Genomic DNA, 22,571 nt, shown 5'->3' on the forward strand with positions numbered 1-22,571 from the left:
GCTAAAGCGGCAATCAAGTTATTTTTAGTTTTTTTCTTTCTTTTTTGGATACAATGTTACAATAAAAAGCACCATATTACTGTGTCTGCATAATAGATCCAGGTTACGCGTTGCGTGCCAAGGCTCAGCCACAACAGCTTGATGTGACTGTGTCTGACGATAGAATTCTTCATAAGTGACAAATTCCCCGTCTAAGGCGGCAACTCGTATCTAGCTGGAGTCCCATCAAACTCTTGTCTGGCTGACGTCACATGGAGCTCACCTGTATTGCTTAACGTGTTCTCGGGATGAACCGTGCCCGTGGTTTCTGTCGAACTGCCCAATGAATTTACCTCGCGCGAATCCAGCTGAGGTTTGTCGTGCATGTCCTCAACAGGCCTTTTAGACCTTCTTTCTCTTCGCCATAATAGTATAATTGCAACCACGATCCCAAGACCAACAGCACCCACTCCAAACCCAATGCCAGCCTGCTCACCCACCGACAGTCCACTAGAATTATAACCTGGAACGTTGAGCCCGGGGATATTCGTAGGGTAATTTACTTTGACTGACGGAAACGTTAAAGTTGCTGCGTCGTTGAATTGCCGTCTGGACTTCGTGGGGGCCCGATTCCCAATGACCTTAGTTGAGCTTTTGGAAGTCGTGTCGTCGAGGACTTGTTCCTGTAGAAGTGAAAGTCAGTTCTGGGTCGATACAAGGGGAGGCGTACCTACCTTTGTACCTCCATCGTCACCGCACCTTTGCACTTGCATCGCTTCTTTGCAAGCACTGCAACTTTTTGGAAAAGTCTTGCATCGTCCAGAATATGTCGCGTCGTCTATGGAAGAACCCGAAGTTGTTCGTGGTCGAGGCATCTTGATAGTGTATTGGAATGCAACTTGGTACAGAAGCGTTGAACGAAGAGGGAACTAGTTGAATCAGGGGAGGCCAAAGATGAAAGACTGTACAAGAAATTGACTTGACATCATGTCTCGTTTGGCCCCCAAAATACCGTTTCAACTTTCTCCAGTGAATGGTTGAGTACCAACCAGTGCCCCATTGTGCATATAGCCAAGCACGAGAAAACAGCTCGGTAATTACTGGATTAAGCCACGAGTGACATCATAATCCTAGCTACATATTATGATTGATTGGACTTTACGTCTCATTTATGCATACTCCGCCTACCACAATAGTGAAAATCATGCTTAATGGAGAAATAAAGTATAGTTTCCTGTAAATCTTAACATTGACATTCTTTTGTGCTGCTAGTTATGATTGCCTATATTTGAGGTTATAACATAGTGTCGCCCCATTTAACCCTTTTGGGACAGGTAACCCTACAGCCGAGGCTATATCAGCTGCACGGTCCAGGCACGGCGAATTCTTCTGTCCATTCGATAATGTGTCTAACTTTTTGGAAAGCAGTTATTGAAGTCTTGCTTGTGAAGTAAATGGTCAGTAGGTTATTGAATTGTCTTGAGTCCGCATACCCTATACCATCCCAATCTCTCGTAGGTGATTCACAAGTGGAAAGGACTCCGTGTTGCAGATTCAATCGATCGACTATAACCTCACGGAGCCTGTTACTGACATTACAAATGTGCCCATAACTAGAATAGCTAATTATTCCTAACAAGCCCCAGATCTAAAGCAGTGCTATTCTCATTTGTCCGACAGATCGCCTAGTATGACGCGTCAAGTCAAAGCTCAATTCACCTCAGAGGAAAACGTCAGAGCCTCCTCTATCAATTCGTCTTTCAGTCGAAAACAGAGGAAAGAGACCAATTCATGCATTTTCAAGCTTGATCATCTGTTCCCTAGTGCCCTGTAGTCCAGTTACTCAACGGTCGCATACGAATGCTATAAAGTCCCATCATCGACTTGATATCAAATACAAGCTTTCCACTAAATAAGAACACAGGATTGAATTGAGATTTTATGGATCTGTTTTAGAGATGAGATCTGTCGCAAGTACACAACCCCAATATTCAGGTAACTAAAAGCATGCCTTGTTGGTCGCCAATGATTAACTGCGCCATGCTGGTCTAGGATGTCTTGCATTGGTGAATTACAAGGGTTACAATCTTCACATCGGCTACACCTCATCCGGCTGTGATTCTTCATAGCCTAGTGGAGTAGATAAAACACCAAATGGCAGAGCAAGTACAACTACAGGGTCTCATTCACCAGTTCAACGACCACTGTTCCAATCACTGAAGCCATGAACGATGAACCAACTCTACATACAGTCATATGTGTGATTTAATATTTGGCGCGGGAACCCTCTTGGTGGCATTGGGATAGATGCCGCCATCATTATTGACGTCAAGGTCTTAGTTGACTTCTAACCATAAGAGTGGCGAGTGGCAGAGAGTCAGCTTCATCACTGCCTTGTCCTTTCCCGCCCCCTACTGATTTCCTGGCTGTGTGGGTGCATGAAGCGCCTATGCCAAAGGATCAAAGGCGTATTTCTGGCCAATGTCGACATGGATCCAGGATAAGGCCAGTAATAGACGGCCAACACTGAAACTTGCAGACCCCCCTGTTGGTCCATGGTGCATTATATGCTGACATGGTTGATTGCCAAATATGGTAATGTAAACGTCACTCACTGTGTTCTCAGTCTACTCATTGCGCTTGTCTACCTTGTGGGACTGAGGAGAAGTCTGCCACCACGGGCTTGATGCTGCTGCTGCTGGACAAGGGAGCCGACCCAAATTTGGTATTGCCTCAGTGAGGGGATCCAACCTACCACTGGTAAGGCTGAGTGGACAATGTGAACCCCTGTTTCGGTGAAATTAGGGTCTAGATTAACATAGTTCTGCATTCGTGCTAACCTTACTTAGGAAGGTGGCGGTTAACCAAGAAAGATTAGAAGGTGCCAGCTCTTCAAGCACATATGGCTTTCTACTTGTACCAACTATATAACAAAGCTATTGTAAAACCAGCACACCCCCAGAAAGATCATACCCTGCTCCGACAGACCTCGTTTTATTTCCGAGCCACGCGAATGCTCTTGTCCACTGGACAACCGCCATGTCGGATGCTGCGAAGCCCATGCTGGTTCCTCATTCCTACATCGAATTGGACACCGAATATCAATCTCACGGTTCGGAAATTTCACAATCTATAGAGGAAACGTCGCACGCACATTCAAAACCTCGAAAGTCGTACAGAAACTCCTTCAATGACGCATGGCAGGACCTAAGTACCACTCCCCATCGCGTCAAACAATGGCAAAGAGTTACGTCCCACACACGTTCGGCAGCTCTAAAGCCGTTCAAAAACTCTGTCACAGAAGCATGGCACGACCTTCTTGGCGCTCCCCATCGCCTCAAGATGGTACAATGGCGCCGCTTGGGCCTTCGTTGTATTATCACTGTCTGGACCCTGTCTCTGTTAGCCTTGACTATATGTCTTGCTCTATCGCTCCCTATGAGGCTCGATGAATATAGTCCTTGTCCGTCAAACGGAGACTTTCAGTTCACTTTATCTGACACAATATATCCTCAGGGTACTTTCAACTATTGGGCGCCAAGCGGTTTCTTTGACATTACTCTCGCCTGGGGGCGATTTGACTTTAGCACTGTCAAACTCATCGATGTGGCCTGGGATCTAGTACGTACTCATCTATCGTTGCATATGTATATGTATCACTCTATTTGAAGCATCGGCTAACGCAATAGAATCCAGGTGGTTGGAAGAGGCGGCCAAGCAATTATGGCTCTAGTATCTTGGCGGGTGTTTGCTGAGTACCTCCAAGTGTCTCTCGCTACTACGCCAGCTACATATACAACAGTTTGGCTACTCCGATTCCAGCAAAGTTCTTCTGCATTTTCGACCTGGCAACTCGCCTCGGCCTTTTTCAGACGTGGACTGGCTTCGAAAACAGCAATGGTTTTCACAATTCAGGCAGCAATATTCACCATGGCATTTCCCACCTTGATTGCCTCGATGACTGGATATACGCCAAAGAACGAACCATTTATAGTTGCGGATAACGGAAGACTTAATCCACTGAATGATCTTATCCCAGCAGCCTACGTTATACATGACGGGGACAGAGTAAAGGGACTTACAAAGGAATACGGCATACCTTGGAGAAGTGGTAAGATACTAATTCTACTACATGATTCATGAGTGAGTGTAATAGCTCACTAGCTCTAATCCTAGATTCATCCCTTTCATTAACTTCTGCCGCCGTTTCCTACTGTTCTTCTTGGAACAGGTCATATGTTAAGGATGACTGTGAATTGCAGCTGAATGTGTCGGAATGTGAGTCACCAGCCCATTTCCATTCTATAATTTCGTTGCAGCTCGGCCTGACGCTTCATTTTGCAATTAGATATACAGGAGTACGGCTTCAAAATCGCGGGCTCTGAAGTATCGGGAGAAAGGACATCCTCCGAGATCCGGAACACAACAGACTTCGGTGGTCAAGAGATAGACTGGCCACCATTGAGCATTTCGGTCTTCTACTTACCAGGCGCACGGTTCTACTGGAATACATCAGCTGCTGATGAATTCTATGACAGAAGTGGTGACTATGAAAAACCTTTTAGGGATGTTTCAAATGCCATGTATTTGATGGACGATAGGTTGTATAGCCCGACAGAATTGAACAGAAAGGGTACTTGTCAACCGATGAAAGAGGATGTAGGTCAACAATCCTCTCATGATATTCCATTCCCCTAATGTATCCAGGAAACCATTCAAAGATACCAGTGGGGATTCTCATTTCTTCAACTCTTTTCTTTGACCATCCTTCTACAACTTTGGACCTTTGGTCTAGTAATCATGTGGACAAATTCACATCGCACACTTAGACTCAACAATAATCCAGCACCCAAGCAAGGCTGGAAGGCCCTTCTTGACTTCGCAGCCGCGATTAACCTCGAACTTAAAGGTGTTGGAGTAGATCCAGAAGTCACACGAAATGAAGACCTCGAGAACGAAATTGAAAAGCTATTGCAAGGCGGATCTATAACGTCACCACAACTAACGCATGATTCTTTCAGCGCTTGGCGTTGGATATGGGAGCACAAGTGGCAGTTGCTCGCGTTTCTATTTTTCGTTTCATTTATAACTCTGGAGAACGTTCTCCGTTTCTATGGGTTTTACTCTTATTCTCGACATTTGCGATATCGGCGCCGTCCTGATCACCTCCTCCCCAAAGCCGTTGAAGGAGTCATTTTTATGATCTTATATGGGACTCCCTGTTTAGTCTCGTCGTTTCTCATCGGGAAAAGTTACGTCAAGAGGATTGTGACTTTCCTGCTTCTGGTGGGTTTATGTGTTCCATTCCTCTTCTATGATGCAGTTGAACGCGACTTAGTTCTGCCAGGGGCCCTTCTTGGCTGTACTCTTGCGCTAGGACTTGGATCTACTAGGGGCAGTCGCGTGGTTCTGTTTACTGTACCGTTCGCATGCAACTATATGATTGTTTTCATACGTTTTCTGTGTCGGATTAAGTCTGACAAAGAAGATTATTATTGGTAGTATTGAATGGGAATTTCTTAATTCCTCGTTCCCCTGTGCCTTGCCGTGATATGTCGCTTAAGGGTATCTTATCTTATCTCATCAAAATCTCACCGCATTGTGGATACGGGATAGTATTCTGAATAATGCGTGTCGTAATTCTCAACGCAGGAGTCGAAAGATTGCGAAGCAAGTACCAAACTGCTGATCTGATACCTCTCTCAGAGTTAGTAAGCACTCTGCAACAGGTCTACTCCACCTTCAATACCGTGTTTCTATTCATCGACGCTCTTGATAAATGTGAGAAAATTGATAAGTTGGCGGGAGCATCATCGCTGTTCTTTCCCTTGCCAGGCTTGACGTAGCAAATGTCCTTTCGCGATCGTGGAGATGATTTGGGAAAGGCATTGCCGGTGCCATATGGTGCTGCTTCAATGTGAGGTCGCTTAGGTAGTCCGTGTGAGGTGGCCACTACCGAAGACACAAGTGCACATAGCGCTGCGGTTGAAAAGACGCTGTGGACCAACATGTTGACAATGAGATGCGATGAATGGCTCAGATCTTGTTTCCCTAGACTGGACCTCAACTTATATAGTTCAAATATACCACTTGCGCATGGCATTAGTGGAATAGCCGTTACGGGCAATGTAGTCTCTGATTGGCTCACAAACATCAGGTCCCCCAACCCCCAAACCTTTACCCCAATGACCTTGTCAAGCCAGCTTGGCAAGGACGATTCGGGATTAAGTCAAGACATCGAGATGATTATACCCGTAAACCCCACCGTTTACTCTAACCCAACTATTATGGGACCTGAATGTTTTGCAACACTGACCCCAGGACGTCAGAAGAATTAGCCGTCGAAAGCCTAAAAGACGAAATAGTCAGTTAATTCATGATCCTTAGATAAGCCTCTTGGGCTATTTATTTCTGTTATCCTAAGCCTAAGGGGCCAACTTCTCTTTTGCTCGCGACTGACTAATAGAAACACCATCCTTCACCTTAATTCAACATTCATGAGTTGTCTCCTCTCCTCTTCGCATCTGTCCTGCTCTTGGCACCCGATTGGCGCCTCCTGCCTCCATCTTGCATAATGGGCTGCCCCTCTGGCACTAACAAAGACAGGATCAACTACTGCCATTCCCTTATGAACGAATACTAGTTCAACCTCGTTTTCTATCTGCGGATATCCATTACCAACGAGCGCACTTCGTAAAGCTTGAAGAAAAGCCGGATGTGTCGCGTTCTCTCCCGTCAACAAAATTGTGTCGAGGCGAAAACCTTCAGGGACTGTGCCGCAGAAACCCTGCAATCTTTCCGCCACGCGCGTCCAGAAGTCGGGTTTGTCATCCGAGGCAGCAAGACCTAACCCAACGTCCACAAACGTCCTGTCACCACTTCGTGGCTGGAGAAATGTAAATGCAGAAAAAGGCCTGATAATGTCTCCACGTAAATCAGTAGGAGTTATTCCCACGACCAGGGTCGTTTCTTGTGGAGTATTGTCCCCCTCCTCCTCACACTGCCAGAAGTTTTTGTAATTTTTGCAAAAGCCTTTCCCGTGTGCCCCGAAAATAGTATATGACTCCAGAAGCTGGGTTGGGTATCCGCCCGCAGTGGGTAGAGGAAGTGTGACTTTAGGACGGGGCAGATCAGTGGCCACCCATGAACGGACACGCACATATTCGAGCGCATCCCAGAGATCATGTTCTGCTAAGCCTTGAACGCGGGGGTGCGCCACTGCGACTCTGTCCAGGGAATTGGTGATTTCGATAGCAGTCGCGTCGCGTAGGGAGTCAAGTATGGTGGCGAGGACACCGACATCGGGCGTGGCTGGCTTTCCAATCCTTTTGTTGAAAGATCGTCGTAACTTCTGCCATCTGGATAGTGGTGGAGGTAGAGGAGAGTTGGCTAGACGGTTCATAAGGGCGGCATATTCCGGATTTGCAGGGATATACGCAATATTTTTAACAGTGCCATTGTAGAAATGAACGGCGGCGGTCCTAGAATTAAAAGACCAGTTCATCTGTCTTTCGTACGAATGAATGATTCGCGTGACAAGTTCAAAACATCATACCCTGAAGATAGCGTGAGACTGAAACCAATCCCAGGCGCATTGTGAACACTCGCGGGTAGACACTCAGCACAAGTAGGGAAAGGCTCAAAATAGTCATCAAAAGCCTTTGCGATACCAATCAGGCCAAATAGAAGTGCTAAACTCATTTTGAGATGAAAAACAACAGGAAATTTGCATGAAACGTATAAGAAGAAGTCAAGTGAGACAATCTTAGATTGTTTCAGATTATCTGCTTCTCGGAGGAGGTCACATGACAAGTCGAGTAGCCTTTACCCTATATTTGCATAATTTGCTTCATTCAAATTGGTATAGCAATCTAGTTCGACTTTTTGAAAGAATTCTTCAGAGATACCGAAGCCGGTTGACCGATATAACAGCTAGTTGGCGTCTCCAATATCCTCCCAATTTTCTAATTGTGCTTTATTCGCATGGGAAGCTTGCAGCAGTAGCGCAAGCAAGAAAGCTAGCATTCACTCAGCTCGATTGCAGGTCCAGCCGCTACGGGTCTATGCTGATCTTTTGCCTTGTGACCAAGAATGTGATAGAGTGGTGGTAAAATACTATTGAGAAGATAGAATAGTAAGAATGTTGATATGCCATGCCAGCGGACACAACCAGTGGCTTAGGTGATATAGATTGCTCGATTAATCAAAGTTTCCTTCATAAATTCAGGAACCCAGTATAGTTAGACTAGTCCTAGCTGTACATGACAGATCATGCATGTGAAATGCTAAATGCGCAAATGTTGCCCTAACCTTTCAGCTTCAGACGAAGAATCCGTTGATTGGCTCGTGTAGGGAATGCGCCTTGGCAGTCATCCGGGCGCCTATCAAGTTTTCATTGCTGCTACGCCTGGACCGAATTCTAGACCTGCTACCGTACTTCGTACTGCTCCTCAAGATTCCGAAGCGGGGTAGAAACATCCCCTGAGACACACATGGAGATCCATGCCTACCTTAGTTCAAATATCTTCAGCTAGCCACGAAGCACTAGAAAGCGTTAGACGTTCCCCGTTGGGTAAAGCTGTTGTCTCAATGAGATGTGACAGGAATTCCGACTATCACATTGCGGTTTATTGGAACGCATGATGCTAACTTCGTGAGTTGTCATATTTGTTTCATCAAAGTATTACCGGGCTGGCTGAGCAGACTCTAAAGAGCGATTGCTTATGCAGAAGCGGTGATTGCCGCAGGTCGGCGTTTGTGAAGATATTGCGGATAAAAGCTGCACGTTCTCGGAACGTATATATAACAGTAATGTCCCTTATGCATCTGAACTTGGATCTTCCTTATCACTCATCAAGTGTCCCCCGTCAGTGATTTTACTCGATACCTTAACTCATTAGTCACGATGACTTCACCCACTCCTCTTAAAGACATTCTTGACCAAAGTCAGGTTGAGCCCATGGTCTCAGTAGCTGACCTAGAAAAGACTCTCAAGGAGTGTGGGTTCACAGCTGACCTAGAATCTTGGGCTATTGCGACAAGTGCTGGAGCTGCGCATTATGCTGTCGGTATTTCCAACAATCCTTTCAAACCTGTCGCACAAGGTATACAACCCAGCAGAATAAAGCTCGGATAGCATGCTAAATCATATTTTACCGACAGGCCAGATTATTGTAAAGGTATATTGCGAAAAGACACCAAAGCTTGTACCAGTGCCCAAATGGAAAACATCCTCAAATTCCCTTCGATGGCAATACCAGCCATCCACTGTCCCCTCTCAGACTGTCAATGTGGTTATACGAGCCGATGATACGACGAAACTTGAGATGCTTGTGGGTGCATGTCTCAAACCCGGAATTCGCATCCCGTTCAGCGACAAACCAAAAATTGGTCGCGTCACCCTCGGATTAGTTTTTCGACATAATAAAGACTTGTGGGCAATCACGGTTGCACACTCTTTTGAGACTGAAGGTGTCGAAGTGTGAGTTACAGGGACGCAATCGCACATGATTTTCTCCTTAAATCGAAGAGTTGACTAGAAATTCTTAACTGACAATGCGGCAGTACTCATGAGAGCAAAGATTACTTTGTCCTGGAATGCAAGCTCGGTGCCAATGGGTCCCAATGCGAACCATGTTCTGAGAATCGATGTGTAGAGGGCTGCACTTTGGAAAAGGCTCAAGTAATGGCGCAAGGACGAGGGCAGATCTATCGTGCGATAAATCGATTGGTCTTTGACCTGGCCATTGTGAACATCTCAACCCCTCTCAGTTCACCTGTTAAGCCACTAGATGTCACAGAGTTTATCGAGCTCTTCAAGAAAATTGGTATATCACTCTTCCAAACACATACCATCCCGTTCTCTTGCTCATCGCCTTGGCTCGCAAATATTGATACAACACTAACTAACTTATAATGCTAGGTGGTGATGATCCAGTTTACAACAAGACGCTACTGGACATGGCGAAGCGTTCAAAGTCAGCGATAGATAATTTTCGCGGTGTTTCCCAGCGCTACGCAAGTTCTTCCTTCTTGCAAAAGGTGGCAGCTGATCCCGACCATAATTCGCTGCTCATGTTCAAGAAGGGAATGAACACCAACTGGACCTGGGGACTCCTCGCCGAGGCGAATGAGAAGGAGTTTTCAGTTGTATCCCCTGTTCCAACAGGAAAGACGCCTACAATCAGCGAACTGGGAGACTGCGGCTCCACATGGTTCAGTAAGTTCGATTTGTTGCAGATCAAGAAACGCGAAACTGGGCTGATACATCTTAACTAGTTTTTGACCTGGAGTATAAGACGGCCGTGCCCGTGGGATATCATCAAGGTCGAGACTCGGCGCAGCTGGATATCGGAGATGACAGTTTTGATCTTGCATATGGTCAGCCTTACCACACGGCATTTTCACAGACCTCTACTGTGTCGGGTCCCGAAACTATTTCCCAGATCAGTGGCTTCGAGACAGACGACATAAACATCAACTTCTCGTTATGCTTTACACCTATTGCGCAGTCCCGTTCTTGAAGAGACGTAGCTAGACTTCATAGGACGCTAGAACTTTTTGCTTTTTATTCTGCTCAATCTGATTTCCTATTTAGTTCATAACGGGATCCTCCATGTCTCGATGCCATCATCAATAGTGCGGTGTACAGAATAGATGACAGGCCATTGGCAAATCAACATTTGTTCAGAGTAACTTGATACAACTAATACAAATCCATCATCCGATAGATGGTTTTGATGAACCCTTGTTAGTCTCGTTCTAGACAAGGTGCTAGTTTGACTCTGTCATAAGAAGCCAGTTTGAGCGTAATAAAACATCTGATACTATCTATCATAATGCATATCAAGTTACAGACTTAGAACCACCCTATACAATCTCGGTATCACACTTTGCGAACTCACTGATATTTTGACAGCTCTTGTCACGTGGTGATCGGAGCGGTAGGGATCTGCATAAAGACAGAACCAGGTGGGCAACAGAAAAGTTGGCCCCTAAGGCTTAGGATGACAGAAATAAATAGCCCAAGAGGCTTATCTAAGGATCATGAATTAACTGACTATTTCGTCTTTTAGGCTTTCGACGGCTAATTCTTCTGACGCCCTGGGGAGAACCAACAAGGCCAAGGATTTACATGAAACCGTTCAAAAAGTCGCGCATTTCGACGGTGAACACAGATGACGTTCCTCTTGCTGGAAAGATCGTCGATTCCTTGCCTGTCGATGCCAAGGTCGATGCACCTGCCCGAATATTGTTGGGGACACCCTTAATAAGCTGCGCGTTGATGCAAAGGTTGAAGCATTGAACGATGAGAAGGCTCGTGGACTTGAAGTTGACCTGGGAGGATTGAAGAGACGCGAGCAAGCCCGTGGACTTGATATTGACCTTGGAACCTTATAGAGGGTATCGAAATTGATCTTGGCGGAGTTTAGATAGGACAATCAGAGCAAGCTCGAGGATGACATGGATACAGGAGTGTCCAAAGGACAAATGCGTTTTATAATCATGATCATTACAATAATATGAAGTTTAAATGCATCTTCACAACGTGCCGCCCAATTCGCTGGTGATTTCCCTTGAGACGGGCAATTCCAATCAAAACATCAATGGCTAGTATCAGAAACCAATAGGCTTTGTTCTTGACGGGGTGATATTCCATTCCAACGACGTTGTCCAGTCCCTATATCTGATACGAATGTTGAAGAATGAAGTCATAATCACGTTAATGCGCACATATCCCGCCATTTTCACAAATGGTTTCCACCTCTGATTACAATAGATCATGTTGTTTCTAAAACTTATTATACCTGCTTCAGGAATACTTCTGTTTACCCTCCCCGGTACAGTAACAAGACAACATTAATCTGAATACAACCAGAATAGCTCTATACACCTATGATCTCATGACGGAGACTCTCAACGCATTACACGGTTAGGGCCTCAAGAATAATGTTTAATATTTCATGGTAGTTTTCAATAAAACCATGCCTCACTACAGTCTTCAAATTGCTCGTTATGATCGGAGTCGCTGTCATCATCAGAAATAAGGTAGTCCTCGACATCATCGCCGTTTGCCAGCACTGCAGCTTGACCATGCGAGACCACTTTGACGTCCATCACAAGACCCAGGACTCCTTTCAGCCTTTCTCCTGCTAGGTCACGATACTTTCTATCCTCGCTCTCCGCATGACGCAGAATCTCCTGTTCCCTCTGATCCAGTTCAGCGCGATGTCTCGCAATTTCTTCTTGAGCCCTTTCCAGTTTCGTCTGGCTCATCTCCTTGTTCCGTATAAGCTCTGCCAGAGTCTCCTGGGTATCCATCCGTAGTTGCGAGATGGCCTGTGTAAACTCCTTCTCTCCCAGGACTCCAGTAAGAGTTTCTGCGTCAGCGAGAAACCGTTCAAGTTCCGTCGAATTGGTACGTTGACGATGAACAGTGGCATGTCTGATTGCCGCAATAGATCGCAACAGTTCTTTTGATGGCTTACCACTCCCTTCCCAAACCACACTTTCCGTGCGTCCGAAAACCTTTGTCCATTTGTTAAGCTCCCCCGCTTCAGGGCAATCCCAGCCTTGTTTCCGCATGAGGCTTGGAAGAGCTCTTAAACCAAACTGATAACAGGCGAGTTCCAGGGTCTTTTGTAGTTTCTCCATAAGCATGTGTGCCGCTGGAAATGGTAGATAAACTGCGTACACCGATGAGTTGTCAATCTCGTTTCTCGCAATACTGCCATTGATGTCTGTCCTTTCAGTCAATCTCCTGGGCGGTCTGTAAGATCGATCCGACTTACCGTTCAGAATGGTTACGGCTTTTGGTTCTTCCGGGCTTTCATGGTTGTCATTGATGTGGATTTTATGGACATCTTCAAGCATAGTTTGTCCTATGCTCGTCGCCACTCCTTCCAGAAGCTCCACAGCTTCAGTTCGAGTAACTGAAGGCTCAAATAGATCGGGAAACCATTCATGGGACATCGAGGTTGACTCATACACCCCGTACGACAACAGTTTCAATATTGAGTCATGAACGACGCCGGCGCCATACTGAGTCGTAAGCTGCACCACTGAAGTTCTGTCCCCCGGATGCTCCCTGATGTATCGTTTTATACCTTTGAGCTTCCTGGTTTTTGCTTTCTCGCATACAAAAATATCCCTCGTCGCCTGAAAGACAATCTTATCAAATAGAGTAGAGACGCCTGTATCCATGTCGGGCAGTGTGTAAAGGTGACTGTATATTCGAATTTCACAATAAAGAATCGATGTAGAAGACAGATGGAAGCTCTCGGTAAGCTCCACAAGTTAATTCTTAGTATTAAAAAAACAAAATGAAGAAAGAGGAAAGAAACGAGAACATCTTTCCACAATCACTGATCGAGGCTGAGAGTGGGGAAGTCATGCTACATTGTTGGTAGGCCTCCTGCAGCCCATGTGTGGCATACTCATTGGGCGCCTACATCTGTATGGATTATCACACCCGCAATGAGTGCGGACGTTTCACAACATCTTCGACCATCCTCAAACCAATAATTATTACACTTTCATCACAGCTGAATAATTGGTGGTCAACAGACACGCCGCTGCACGCGTCGATGCCTTTTGGGCATCTCGAGAGGGTGCTTTACTGCTGCTAGAACGGAAACAGACTTATGAAAACTCATTGACCTGATCGAGAGACTATCTACTGGGGCTTTAGAGCAGTTGAGCATCATCGTCCCACTCGATGCAGTTTTCTGATACGGCTGTCATGTTGTTCGGGCACTCCTCTAGTGATGTCGCCTACCAAACTAAAGGGAATGTTAGAAACATCGATCATCGAATACAACGACGCTTACCCGAGCTGAAAAGAGGCTGAGCATCATTAACTAGCAGGAAAGCCAATGATCATCCGCTATCTGTCAAGGATGCCTAGGAAATCCAAGGTTACGCGCTTTCCTTTCTTTTGTCATTTTCAACTCCATACGCCTGCAGTTCCAATAACCTTCAATTTCGGGTATGCAGGCTCTAGTTGATTAATCCACTTCCAAGCGGCACAGACGATGACCTGGAATCCGTAATTTCCCTGTCAATCAAGCAAGCTAAGGCTACGCCAAACCAACACCTTAGCTTTGGCTGTATTAAGGCATGTCGTTGGGATGTGAGTTAATCGCTCATCAATTATTTATAATGGATCATTAATACAAGGGGCATTTACTCTAAACCAACCTGATTCATTCTACAGGCTGAACACTTCGGGTCAATTGTGGCATTACGGCGCGTCAACACGATACGCAGTAAATCTGTTGGTTCCATCAAATTCACACTGCATTAGTGAAACACTTACCCCTGTATCGTCAACGGTCCGCAGCGCTGGCCAATTCCCAACAGTTCAGTGACAAAACTATTTATGATATCAGTGTTCCGGCTCTTGTTGGACTTGTGTTACGAAACAACTCGAATTCTAAATCTAATCATCTTTACAATTTGCCATCAACTACCCAAACAATGGATGTCTCAGTCAGTTCAGAAACTCTGAAGGGCCTTCATACCAAAGAAGCCACATCCTTGCATAACCTCAGTGATAAGCTGAGCGCATGTGGCGTTGGACAAATTGTCGATCTTCCCCAAATCATCGTCGTGGGCGAACAGTCGGCCGGCAAATCATCAGTTCTCGAAGCCATTTCTCACATACGGTTCCCCGTCGACAGTGGTGTTTGTACAAGATTCGCAACGGAACTAATCTTCCGCCTCGCGACTGAGACTCGCATCAATGCAAGCGTCAGGTTTGCGGACAAAGACCAACCATCACAGACATTCCAGCGGAAGAAGTTCCACGAGGATGATCTCCCTGACATCATCAAAGAAGCGAAGGAGCATATGGGTTTTTCGCGAGATGGGAAAGACTTTTCTAGAGACGTTTTGCGCCTTGAGATCGAAGGCCCAAACATATATCCATTGAGTCTCGTTGACCTACCTGGCCTATACCATACAAGTTCCCATAACCAGTCACTGGGAGGTAAAGACAGCGTTAACCAGTTGGTTGAGAGCTATATGCGACAGAAGAACAGCATTATCCTTGTGGTAGTCGCCGCCAACGTCAATCTTGTCAGCCACTCGGCCCTCCAGAAAGCAAAGGACATCGACCCCCAGAGGCAGAGGACTATCGGAGTTATCACCAAACCAGATCTCGCACTCGCTTCGCACGCCAAAGAGTACATCATGCTGGCAAAGAACCAGGAAAGTGCCCACAAGTTACAGCTTGGGTGGCACGTCCTCCGAAATAGAGGTAAAGAAGAGACCAGCCTCGAGACTCGTGACAAAATCGAATAATCGTTCTTCGAAACGGGTGCTTGGGCTACTGTTCCTGGCGAGGACCGTGGCATCGCTACTTTCCGCAAAAAGCTGAGTGGAATCCTGTATCAGCACATCCGAAAAAGCCTCCCAGGCGTCATCGAGGATATTGAAACAAAGCTTAGAGCTAGACAGGGGGAGCTTACTCGTCTCGGAACCCCCCGAGACAATGTTAAAGCTATGAGATCTTACCTACTCACTATTGCAAGTGAGTTTCAGCGTTTGGCCAGGGATGGATGCAACGGTCGATACAACGATGCCTTCTTCTGCGGCTTGGATGATGAAGACATGAAGTTTAGGGCGCTGCTTCGAAATTTTAATCGAGCTTTCGATCACATCCTGAGAATCAAAGGGTCCACCCAAATTGTCGTTTCTTCAAAAGATGAAACCGCCGAGGAGGATAAGGTTCCGGAACATCTTGCGAGATTTCTTGATCGTTACCATCAAGAGTTCCAAGATCCCGAAAGGATCACCGTCGAAGAGTTGAGCGTCAAGCTTGAGAACAAAGCTGCTGCAAATCAAGGTCGAGAGTTCCCAGGCTCTCCAAATACGGATCTCGCGATGCAGCTCTTCAAGAACCAGGCGGGTCCATGGAAGGCCATTACCGAGTTTCATGTCGATACTGTCGTCACAGTCGCAAAGGCCTTTGTTGACCAGTTGTTCAAGCATGTGATAGGATCCTCGCAGAACAACCCAACTACAGAGGCAATCTTGGCTATCCTTGTGGACCCATTCTTCGAAAAGAAGGAGAAGTTGCTCCGTGACAAGATTGATGAGTTACTCTGGCCATATCTTCAAGGCTACTCACTTCCTGTCGATATTGAGTTCTATGGAGCATTGTCTCAAAAGTCAACAGACCGTGCCGCAAGCCATATCTGCAAGACCCTAACAAACAAGTTTCCAGGACTTTTTGCTCCAGGGTCAAATAACACCCTCACTATGGAGAAGATAACCCAAACCATGGCTGATGACCAAAATTCGCGAGCGAGACAGTTCGGCACAGACAAGATCATCGATATGATGTTGACATACTACGAGGCAAGCACCCAAATACGAAGAACTTGGATAACTTGCTAACTAGTGCAGATGTCTCGACGCACATTTACAGACAATGTCATTAATCTCGCGATCGAAAGCTGTCTCGTACACAGTATACCTGAAATCCTCACCCCCACCGAAGTAGACGGCATGGATGATGTCCGATTAAAAGAGCTTGCAGCAGAACGTAGTGAAACGACATCTCGAAGAGCTCTCCTGAACGCCGACATCGAACTTCTTAAAAAGGGCTTAGATACATGTCGTAGATACAAGCCGAGACCTGCCACTGGTATGGGGTGCACGTCTGCTACTACCTAGGCTAAGCTAATGATCAAACGCAGTTCCTCTCTCATATAGGCCTGTTGTCACAACCTCACCATCGCCAAAAACCTCAAACCCAGTGACTACCCCTTCGGTGGCGCCTAATCCTCCTGTTGCAAAACCAGCCGACCCAATTCCAACAACTGCGCAGGCAAAACTGGCTCCCGAACGGCCTTCTGAATCTAGCACCATCGTGACAAACGGCAGCATCGCGGGTCAACCTCCCTCTTTAGCCATCAAGGGTCCTGCGACTGGTAGTGGCAGCATGCCCAACACTGGAACAACTGCCACGAATTCAGGGCCAAACAATAATGGGACAAGCTCGGTTCAGGGTGTAGTCCCCACTATATCCAATACTCCGAACACATCGACCGTTTCTATGCCTTCCAGACCAGGTGGCGGACTTTTCGGAGGCACTAGCGCGAACGTTACCCCACAACAAAAGCCTTTGGCGGGGAACGGAACTGGTAGTTTCGGAGGCTTCGTACAGCAGAAACCTTCCGCTTCTGTTTTTGGTGGTTTTGGTGGCGGCAGTGGAAGCTTGACCTCGAACGCTACAAAGGGTTAGCGCATCTATGGGTGTGGCTCTTTTTCAGTAGGGTATGTACTTGGAAGAATATCGGTTTCGTGCTAACTCTTGACTTGTTCAGATAGGTCAATCCATGTGGTTTCGGGATGGACCCTCCAACAGATCGCAGACTTGCAATTCGGAAGGCCATATCAACACGTATCTTCGAACGCTGATCCCCGGATGATTGATCGCTTCCTTCATATTTGCAGCTTGGACCTATTTCAGAACACGTCAGCAGAGGAACTTCGTTTTGAGTGTTACAAAATACTTCCCAGGTGAAGTTATAAAGTTGTATCTAGCTGGACAACTCGTATTCCTGACCAGATATTACTTGTATTGCACAGTAGGAGAATATCAACAATCATCAGTGGAACTTTGTACAATATATAACTGTAAACATAGTCAAGTGCTTTCCCTCAGCGGCGATCCGATGATGTTGCAAAAAAATGTCTGGGGCGTGCAGTACATTCTTCAGACGGAGGATGCCATGGGAGCCTGGATTGTTTCCATGAGGGAATGTCTCTGTGGGAAGCTCGACCGTGCCTATGCCGACAACTTGAGTCGCGCCGTTGTTGATAGCAGAATCGATAGAAACATAATCGTCGCCGAACCAAGAACGGTCTTTGGCGACGCTGGTCTTGTTAGAAGATCAATCTTGCATTGCCAGCCATGGACCGGCCGGAAAGGATATATACGTACTGAACGTTGTGATTGTTGGACCATACCCAAGCGGGGCAAGGCAGGTTAGCCTGATCTTGTCTCTGCAACGATGCCATTGTGATGGACGATTGAATTTCTTAGATAGTTTGCAGTTGTCAGATTGCATCTCACATGTTAGTAGAAGGCGGGGTTACAACGAGCTACTAGCCCTAAGTCCTACCAATGGAGCGTTACACCAATATGGAGCCTCAAGACTTCCTCCACCTCTTTATTTGTTAGTGCAACGCTTTCTTACTGGAATAGAAGTAAAGAGTTTGTACATATCTTTCTTTTTAATAACAGATATTTATCTTGAGTATGAAGATGGAAGCACTTAGCTTAGAAGATTGGGAAATATGGCAATAAGAAACCTATAGGGACTGAACTTCAGTGTTGCGGTATGGTTGCTTTGATGTCATAGACTCGCTTCAAGCGCCAGGGTGTTGTTATTTTAATAAAGTACTTCACGCGCTGGAGCCACAATAGCCATATTTCCTTTGCGCAACATGCCATTCATGGGTACTGTTGATGGATTGATTATAAAACCACATTGTTGATAGGCCTAGCGAAGTTCACAGACGTTGAGAAACAGACAGGTCTACGTATGATAGTCAAAGAGTGTAGGGTGGCTGAGAGTTGATGCCGAGGAAAAGGTTAGTAGGTACACGTCTATAACCCAAAAAGAAAAATAGTCTGGGTCACTCAATTGACATGGCAATCTGTTAAATACCTCGAGCTGCTTCTTATCATGTTGTGTTTTTAAAATTATCGAAAAAGCAATCACCAGTAGCACTGAGACTTGTCGCGCTAAATCTCGAGCTTGAAGAAACTATCACGGACTATTGGTTTTTGGGACGGTCTAACCAAATTGCCGACTTCAGATAAAGGAGAAAATCAACATAAATCGTTCTGTCCTCCCTTTGCTCGCAATTGTTCCTCGTTCTCTCCTGACGTTTCGATCTGATTCTTGGCTTTTCTATGACAGGTATGCACTTGGCACTCCTCTTGTCACTAGCCTTTGGGCTTAAATCTGTGGTCGCTGGTCCTTGCAAACCACAATCTTCGGGTAAGTTTGATCGCGACACAACTTGTCCGAGTTACTAATGAATTGAATCAGCTATCGCCACTACTATCACAACAGAGACTCTGGGCCAATCCTCCACGTCGTCAACAGATACCACGAAGGAGACTGAGAAGTCAGATTCGACGACAATATCCACTGTCACAATTTCAGAGCCCACTTTCTCTTCTAGCGTCACCGTTGAGTCTACATCTGAGACTGATATTGGGCCTTCAACCTCGGTCGCATCGTCTGATGTTCCTGCTACCACGTCAACTGAGGCCACCAGTACAGCTGTGCCCGAGGCTTCTATTGCGACATCAGCTGAATCGACATTCTCTATCGATGGTTCGGTCACAACATCTGCTGCTTCAACAACTACAACTATAGAGTCCACCACAACTGCAGAGTTTACCACTGATTCCGCAATCTCTTCGACAGAAATCCCGATTGATACCACACTCGAGGCAACGACGACCACCACCGAGGCACCAACTTCAACAACAATTTTTGACGAAATCTCCACTTCCGCCGCCGACACAACAACCTCTCTCTTGCCCATTCCAACTCTATTCTCATTAGCTGCTCAAGGCGGTCCAGCAGATGGCTGGGTCATCCATACAAATGGTGAGCCAGAGTACTCTGTGTGGATAGGCACCTTCTTGACTTGGCCAAGCGGCCAGTTCAAATACGAAGAGGAAACTGGTCATGTATTGATTGACGGAAATCCACTATGCTCTATGGCATATGGCGGGAATACAGACTTTATTTCGGTGATAGTGTGTCCTACAGTTATCACGTCGTCTTGGCACACGCCCTTGGTCTGTGAGCGACCGACTCACGGCAGCCTCAAGTGTAACGCGACTCCAAAATTCGAATCGTGCGTCACGGGCAACGGCGGAATTCGAACATGCATGATGACAGAGGCCTCTTGGAGCAATCTGTATTCATCGCCTGTATCGAACGGGGCTTGGTATCAGCTAAGGATCGCTGGCGCTGACTGGGCTCAGAGAAGTACGGACGTTCCGATCGATCTACTTGTATCACCCCTGTAGATTCACATTACTTTTGTTGTTAGTTTCTATGATACATATTACATTCGATAGATAGATATGACGATGCCTTTACCATGATCCTACTATTCCAGAGGCGAGTCCATTAAGTTTACTCTAAGAATTAATATTCTATCCTCCTACCAACAAAAGAACAAACAGATAGAAGAAAGTTCGTTTATTGCAGTCATAACGACAGCTATCGCCCGGTTCTTTTGCACAATGTATGTCGGATGGAGACTTTAGAACGGCTGTGTCCCTTGAAACTAGGTTACTAACTTTCCGGCATCTTGCCTTGTTGACTTGAATGAGAACCCTCTCAGTCTTTCCTACCAACAGTCTCTATTCTTACCAGCAGCCTTTCTTACCAACAGCCAGGTATCGTCCTCGATCGGGCTACAGCAACCATGGCTACTGTGTGGTCCGCCAAATAAGCGATAAGAATGGATCCCGTTTCCCCGTTTACTTCCACTTCTAGCTAGGGCCGGAAGTAGCGTGTAACACCATTGGACTTTTGGTGATGGATGGCAGAGGACCACATGTCATGTAGATCTTAACTATGTATGACTTAGCGCCATTTGTCGAGCTTGGGTGGTGGGTGCTGGGAAACTCAGTCTCTCGTTTTCAAGTCATAAAGAGTCAGAGCCTGGATTCCTACCTTGAAATGGCATACAAGAGATGACCAGGTTCGTCGGATATCACTTTGCAGGCAGGGTCAGTAGTACACTGAGGCATGAGTTAGTTTGAGACGTGTAACCTTTACTTTTCTCTGGACAGGAATAATGATATGGAGTGGCGTCTATCTAAGGAAGGTCTCTTTGACGTCTGATCAGGTAAAAGTACGCGCAATCCATACAGTTTCCCTTGCATTCGAATTTTTTCATTGATGGCAGTGAGAAGAAGAAGCGATGGCTTATCACCAAAACGAAAAGAAGAAAGATCAACCAGGGGTTTCAATGGCTTATTGCCAAGGAAAGAAGAACAAGAACAAGAATAAAAAGAAACGGTGGCTTATCGCCAAGAAAAAGAATGATTTGTCCACACAATCATTTATCCCCTCCTTAAACATAGACTCAGGATGTCCCGCCAACTTTGGGCAGGATCAGATAGAACCTCTATCAACGTGACCTGAGGACAGGATTCCGCCCCCACAAGACTTTCCATCTCCCTGATCCAGTCGATAGCATCATTGTATTGGTCGATTTTATGCTGTGGAATTTCGTCTGAGCACCGAGTATCAGTCTCCATGTTGATGCGGCGGATGTTGTTTCCCGGCTTCTCATGGAGACCGTACTGCAAGAAATAAACATTAAGCGGCTCCTCCCGATCTTCACTGGAAAAATCGGATAGTACAGGAAAGTTTTGCATATGGCAAAGACCGCCGTCGAAGGACAAGGCGATGTTGTTCAACGGTGTGAAGAACGAAATCTCGCAGTCTTCGATCCCGTAATACCGCCCCATCACGTCACCGACACACACATAGGCGCAGTCACAGACGGGGTCGAAAGCAGAGTAAGCCCCGGTCATGGCAGGACCACGGCCTCTGTACTCTAGCTTCCTCCACAGAGTTTGGGCGAGATTTCTGGTCTGTTGGCAGACCCAAAAGGCGACTGGTAGCGGCAATAGTATTGGGCTTAGTGAAACCTTATGCCCATCCAGTTCTGCGTTAAAATCGTGAAATTGTGGTGGCGTTGCGAACTTCCATATCATGAACTGGATCTCATTTGGAATAGTAAGGAGGCGCGATGTTTGCGACGGAGATGGCTCATCATTAGAGGTTTCAGATCATATACTGCATTATCAAGATCATGGCCGGGATCAGAGGTCGGCATCGTGGCAGTAACAGTGCGGTCACAGCGCAGGTGTTCTTTCGCTTCTTCTAACTGCTTGACGTTAGTTTTGAAAATGGCTCTAGGATGTAGAACTTACGGCATGGACGACAGCAGGTCGTTGCATCATTTTGACCGACTGATCTTTCGCCGCAGGAGACATCTCTGGACGCAGACGGGTCGTCAGAGCGGCGGCAATGTAATGGATGAATAGAGGCAGCGAAAGGGTCAGAACAAAAGGCTAGAAGGTGGTGATTTGAGAGGACAAAGACAGGGAGTCCGTGCGTCTTGCTAGATGAGATGATGAGAAGAAGAGAATGATGTTTTCTGCGTTGAAGCTCGGGCCTCTTGGGAACAACTTCACGTGATTTGCGCAGAATAGAATGAGTCAAAGATAACAGTCAACGGAAATATGAGAGAGAACGAAAAGTAACGGTATCCACGAGGACGCTGATGCATGAACTGAAAGCGTGGACTCGTGGCTACCTCGGTCATGGAATGCAATACAGGACTGTGGGACTTGCCAATTGATTCATCTAATCTGATATCTGGTCATTTTCTGGTTTCCAACTTTTACGAGACAAATTGTGTCCCTGCCAGATTCGTATTCTATCATCATCCAATACCATCATCCTCGCTGACTACCTTTCCGACACCTTACGTCGATGACTTTAAAGAGAATACTCGGTCTTTCTCAC

General features: G+C 46.2%; 10 protein-coding genes across 10 annotated transcripts; 4 read left to right on the forward strand and 6 right to left on the reverse strand.

Moving 5' to 3' along the window:
- Positions 1-17: 17 nt before the first annotated feature.
- Positions 18-1,085, reverse strand: EDB82DRAFT_499006 (uncharacterized protein). The gene is made up of 2 exons (XM_025734859.2): positions 714-1,085; positions 18-662 (listed from the first exon to the last, which is right to left on the reverse strand). Exons 1-2 carry the CDS (start codon positions 852-854, stop codon positions 192-194), a joined length of 612 nt encoding a protein of 203 aa, XP_025585623.1. The 5' UTR covers positions 855-1,085; the 3' UTR covers positions 18-191.
- Positions 1,086-2,910: 1,825 nt separating this feature from the next.
- Positions 2,911-5,444, forward strand: EDB82DRAFT_536337 (uncharacterized protein). Its single transcript, XM_025734860.2, has 6 exons — positions 2,911-3,600; positions 3,676-4,090; positions 4,156-4,257; positions 4,328-4,638; positions 4,687-5,265; positions 5,318-5,444. Exons 1-6 carry the CDS (start codon positions 3,019-3,021, stop codon positions 5,354-5,356), a joined length of 2,028 nt encoding a protein of 675 aa, XP_025585624.2. The 5' UTR covers positions 2,911-3,018; the 3' UTR covers positions 5,357-5,444.
- A 216-nt stretch (positions 5,445-5,660) lies between these two features.
- EDB82DRAFT_499009 (uncharacterized protein) lies at positions 5,661-6,025 on the reverse strand. Its single transcript, XM_025734861.2, has one exon. The coding sequence runs from the start codon at positions 5,987-5,989 to the stop codon at positions 5,711-5,713; it is 279 nt and encodes a 92-aa protein (XP_025585625.1). The 5' UTR covers positions 5,990-6,025; the 3' UTR covers positions 5,661-5,710.
- Positions 6,026-6,136: 111 nt separating this feature from the next.
- EDB82DRAFT_171215 (uncharacterized protein) lies at positions 6,137-7,710 on the reverse strand. Its single transcript, XM_065607115.1, has one exon. It carries the CDS (start codon positions 7,481-7,483, stop codon positions 6,458-6,460), a length of 1,026 nt encoding a protein of 341 aa, XP_065464819.1. The 5' UTR covers positions 7,484-7,710; the 3' UTR covers positions 6,137-6,457.
- A 727-nt stretch (positions 7,711-8,437) lies between these two features.
- On the forward strand, positions 8,438-10,940 carry EDB82DRAFT_499011 (uncharacterized protein). Its single transcript, XM_025734863.2, has 6 exons — positions 8,438-8,787; positions 8,851-9,083; positions 9,142-9,460; positions 9,544-9,806; positions 9,902-10,198; positions 10,258-10,940. The coding sequence occupies exons 2-6, from the start codon at positions 8,885-8,887 to the stop codon at positions 10,500-10,502; spliced, it is 1,323 nt and encodes a 440-aa protein (XP_025585627.2). The 5' UTR covers positions 8,438-8,787; positions 8,851-8,884; the 3' UTR covers positions 10,503-10,940.
- A 978-nt stretch (positions 10,941-11,918) lies between these two features.
- On the reverse strand, positions 11,919-13,328 carry EDB82DRAFT_499017 (uncharacterized protein). Its single transcript, XM_065608586.1, has 2 exons — positions 12,771-13,328; positions 11,919-12,719 (listed from the first exon to the last, which is right to left on the reverse strand). Exons 1-2 carry the CDS (start codon positions 13,180-13,182, stop codon positions 11,953-11,955), a joined length of 1,179 nt encoding a protein of 392 aa, XP_065464820.1. The 5' UTR covers positions 13,183-13,328; the 3' UTR covers positions 11,919-11,952.
- A 1,129-nt stretch (positions 13,329-14,457) lies between these two features.
- On the forward strand, positions 14,458-17,230 carry EDB82DRAFT_566789 (P-loop containing nucleoside triphosphate hydrolase protein; the record flags this gene model as incomplete). The annotated part of the gene is made up of 6 exons (XM_065609834.1): positions 14,458-14,987; positions 15,021-15,222; positions 15,325-16,162; positions 16,289-16,341; positions 16,390-16,630; positions 16,743-17,230. 6 exons carry the CDS (start codon positions 14,458-14,460, stop codon positions 17,228-17,230), a joined length of 2,352 nt encoding a protein of 783 aa, XP_065464821.1.
- Positions 17,231-17,417: 187 nt separating this feature from the next.
- EDB82DRAFT_171263 (uncharacterized protein) lies at positions 17,418-18,054 on the reverse strand. Its single transcript, XM_025734867.2, has 3 exons — positions 17,933-18,054; positions 17,502-17,865; positions 17,418-17,442 (listed from the first exon to the last, which is right to left on the reverse strand). The coding sequence occupies exons 1-2, from the start codon at positions 18,007-18,009 to the stop codon at positions 17,598-17,600; spliced, it is 345 nt and encodes a 114-aa protein (XP_025585630.1). The 5' UTR covers positions 18,010-18,054; the 3' UTR covers positions 17,418-17,442; positions 17,502-17,597.
- Positions 18,055-18,910: 856 nt separating this feature from the next.
- EDB82DRAFT_475125 (uncharacterized protein) lies at positions 18,911-20,047 on the forward strand (the record flags this gene model as incomplete). The annotated part of the gene is made up of 2 exons (XM_025734868.2): positions 18,911-18,998; positions 19,050-20,047. 2 exons carry the CDS (start codon positions 18,911-18,913, stop codon positions 20,045-20,047), a joined length of 1,086 nt encoding a protein of 361 aa, XP_025585631.2.
- Positions 20,048-20,910: 863 nt separating this feature from the next.
- EDB82DRAFT_171284 (uncharacterized protein) lies at positions 20,911-22,171 on the reverse strand. Its single transcript, XM_065607116.1, has 2 exons — positions 21,974-22,171; positions 20,911-21,927 (listed from the first exon to the last, which is right to left on the reverse strand). The coding sequence occupies exon 2, from the start codon at positions 21,752-21,754 to the stop codon at positions 21,095-21,097; it is 660 nt and encodes a 219-aa protein (XP_065464822.1). The 5' UTR covers positions 21,755-21,927; positions 21,974-22,171; the 3' UTR covers positions 20,911-21,094.
- Between the last annotated feature and the right edge of the window lie 400 nt (positions 22,172-22,571).

The sequence above is a fragment of the Fusarium venenatum genome (genome assembly GCF_020744135.1).
Source record: "Fusarium venenatum strain MPI-CAGE-CH-0201 chromosome Unknown EDB82scaffold_2, whole genome shotgun sequence".
Lineage (NCBI taxonomy): Eukaryota > Fungi > Ascomycota > Sordariomycetes > Hypocreales > Nectriaceae > Fusarium > Fusarium venenatum.

Excerpts from the sequence above, each read along its gene's own strand:
- EDB82DRAFT_171215 (XM_065607115.1), bottom strand. The coding sequence starts at position 7,483 with ATGAACTGGTCTTTTAATTCTAGGACCGCCGCCGTTCATTTCTACAAT.
- EDB82DRAFT_499006 (XM_025734859.2), bottom strand. The coding sequence starts at position 854 with ATGCCTCGACCACGAACAACTTCGGGTTCTTCCATAGACGACGCGACA. Across the intron at positions 663-713 it reads GTGACGATGGAGGTACAAAG|GAACAAGTCCTCGACGACAC; the intron begins GTAGGTACGCCT and ends TCACTTCTACAG.
- EDB82DRAFT_171263 (XM_025734867.2), bottom strand. The coding sequence starts at position 18,009 with ATGGCATCGTTGCAGAGACAAGATCAGGCTAACCTGCCTTGCCCCGCT. Across the intron at positions 17,866-17,932 it reads TCCAACAATCACAACGTTCA|CGTCGCCAAAGACCGTTCTT; the intron begins GTACGTATATAT and ends TAACAAGACCAG.
- EDB82DRAFT_499009 (XM_025734861.2), bottom strand. The coding sequence starts at position 5,989 with ATGTTGGTCCACAGCGTCTTTTCAACCGCAGCGCTATGTGCACTTGTG.
- EDB82DRAFT_171284 (XM_065607116.1), bottom strand. The coding sequence starts at position 21,754 with ATGATATGGAAGTTCGCAACGCCACCACAATTTCACGATTTTAACGCA.
- EDB82DRAFT_499017 (XM_065608586.1), bottom strand. The coding sequence starts at position 13,182 with ATGGATACAGGCGTCTCTACTCTATTTGATAAGATTGTCTTTCAGGCG. Across the intron at positions 12,720-12,770 it reads AGCCGTAACCATTCTGAACG|ACATCAATGGCAGTATTGCG; the intron begins GTAAGTCGGATC and ends CTGAAAGGACAG.
- EDB82DRAFT_536337 (XM_025734860.2), top strand. The coding sequence starts at position 3,019 with ATGTCGGATGCTGCGAAGCCCATGCTGGTTCCTCATTCCTACATCGAA. Across the intron at positions 3,601-3,675 it reads TCGATGTGGCCTGGGATCTA|GTGGTTGGAAGAGGCGGCCA; the intron begins GTACGTACTCAT and ends AATAGAATCCAG. Across the intron at positions 4,639-4,686 it reads GTCAACCGATGAAAGAGGAT|GAAACCATTCAAAGATACCA; the intron begins GTAGGTCAACAA and ends TAATGTATCCAG.
- EDB82DRAFT_499011 (XM_025734863.2), top strand. The coding sequence starts at position 8,885 with ATGACTTCACCCACTCCTCTTAAAGACATTCTTGACCAAAGTCAGGTT. Across the intron at positions 9,084-9,141 it reads TTTCAAACCTGTCGCACAAG|GCCAGATTATTGTAAAGGTA; the intron begins GTATACAACCCA and ends TTTTACCGACAG. Across the intron at positions 9,461-9,543 it reads GAGACTGAAGGTGTCGAAGT|TACTCATGAGAGCAAAGATT; the intron begins GTGAGTTACAGG and ends ACAATGCGGCAG.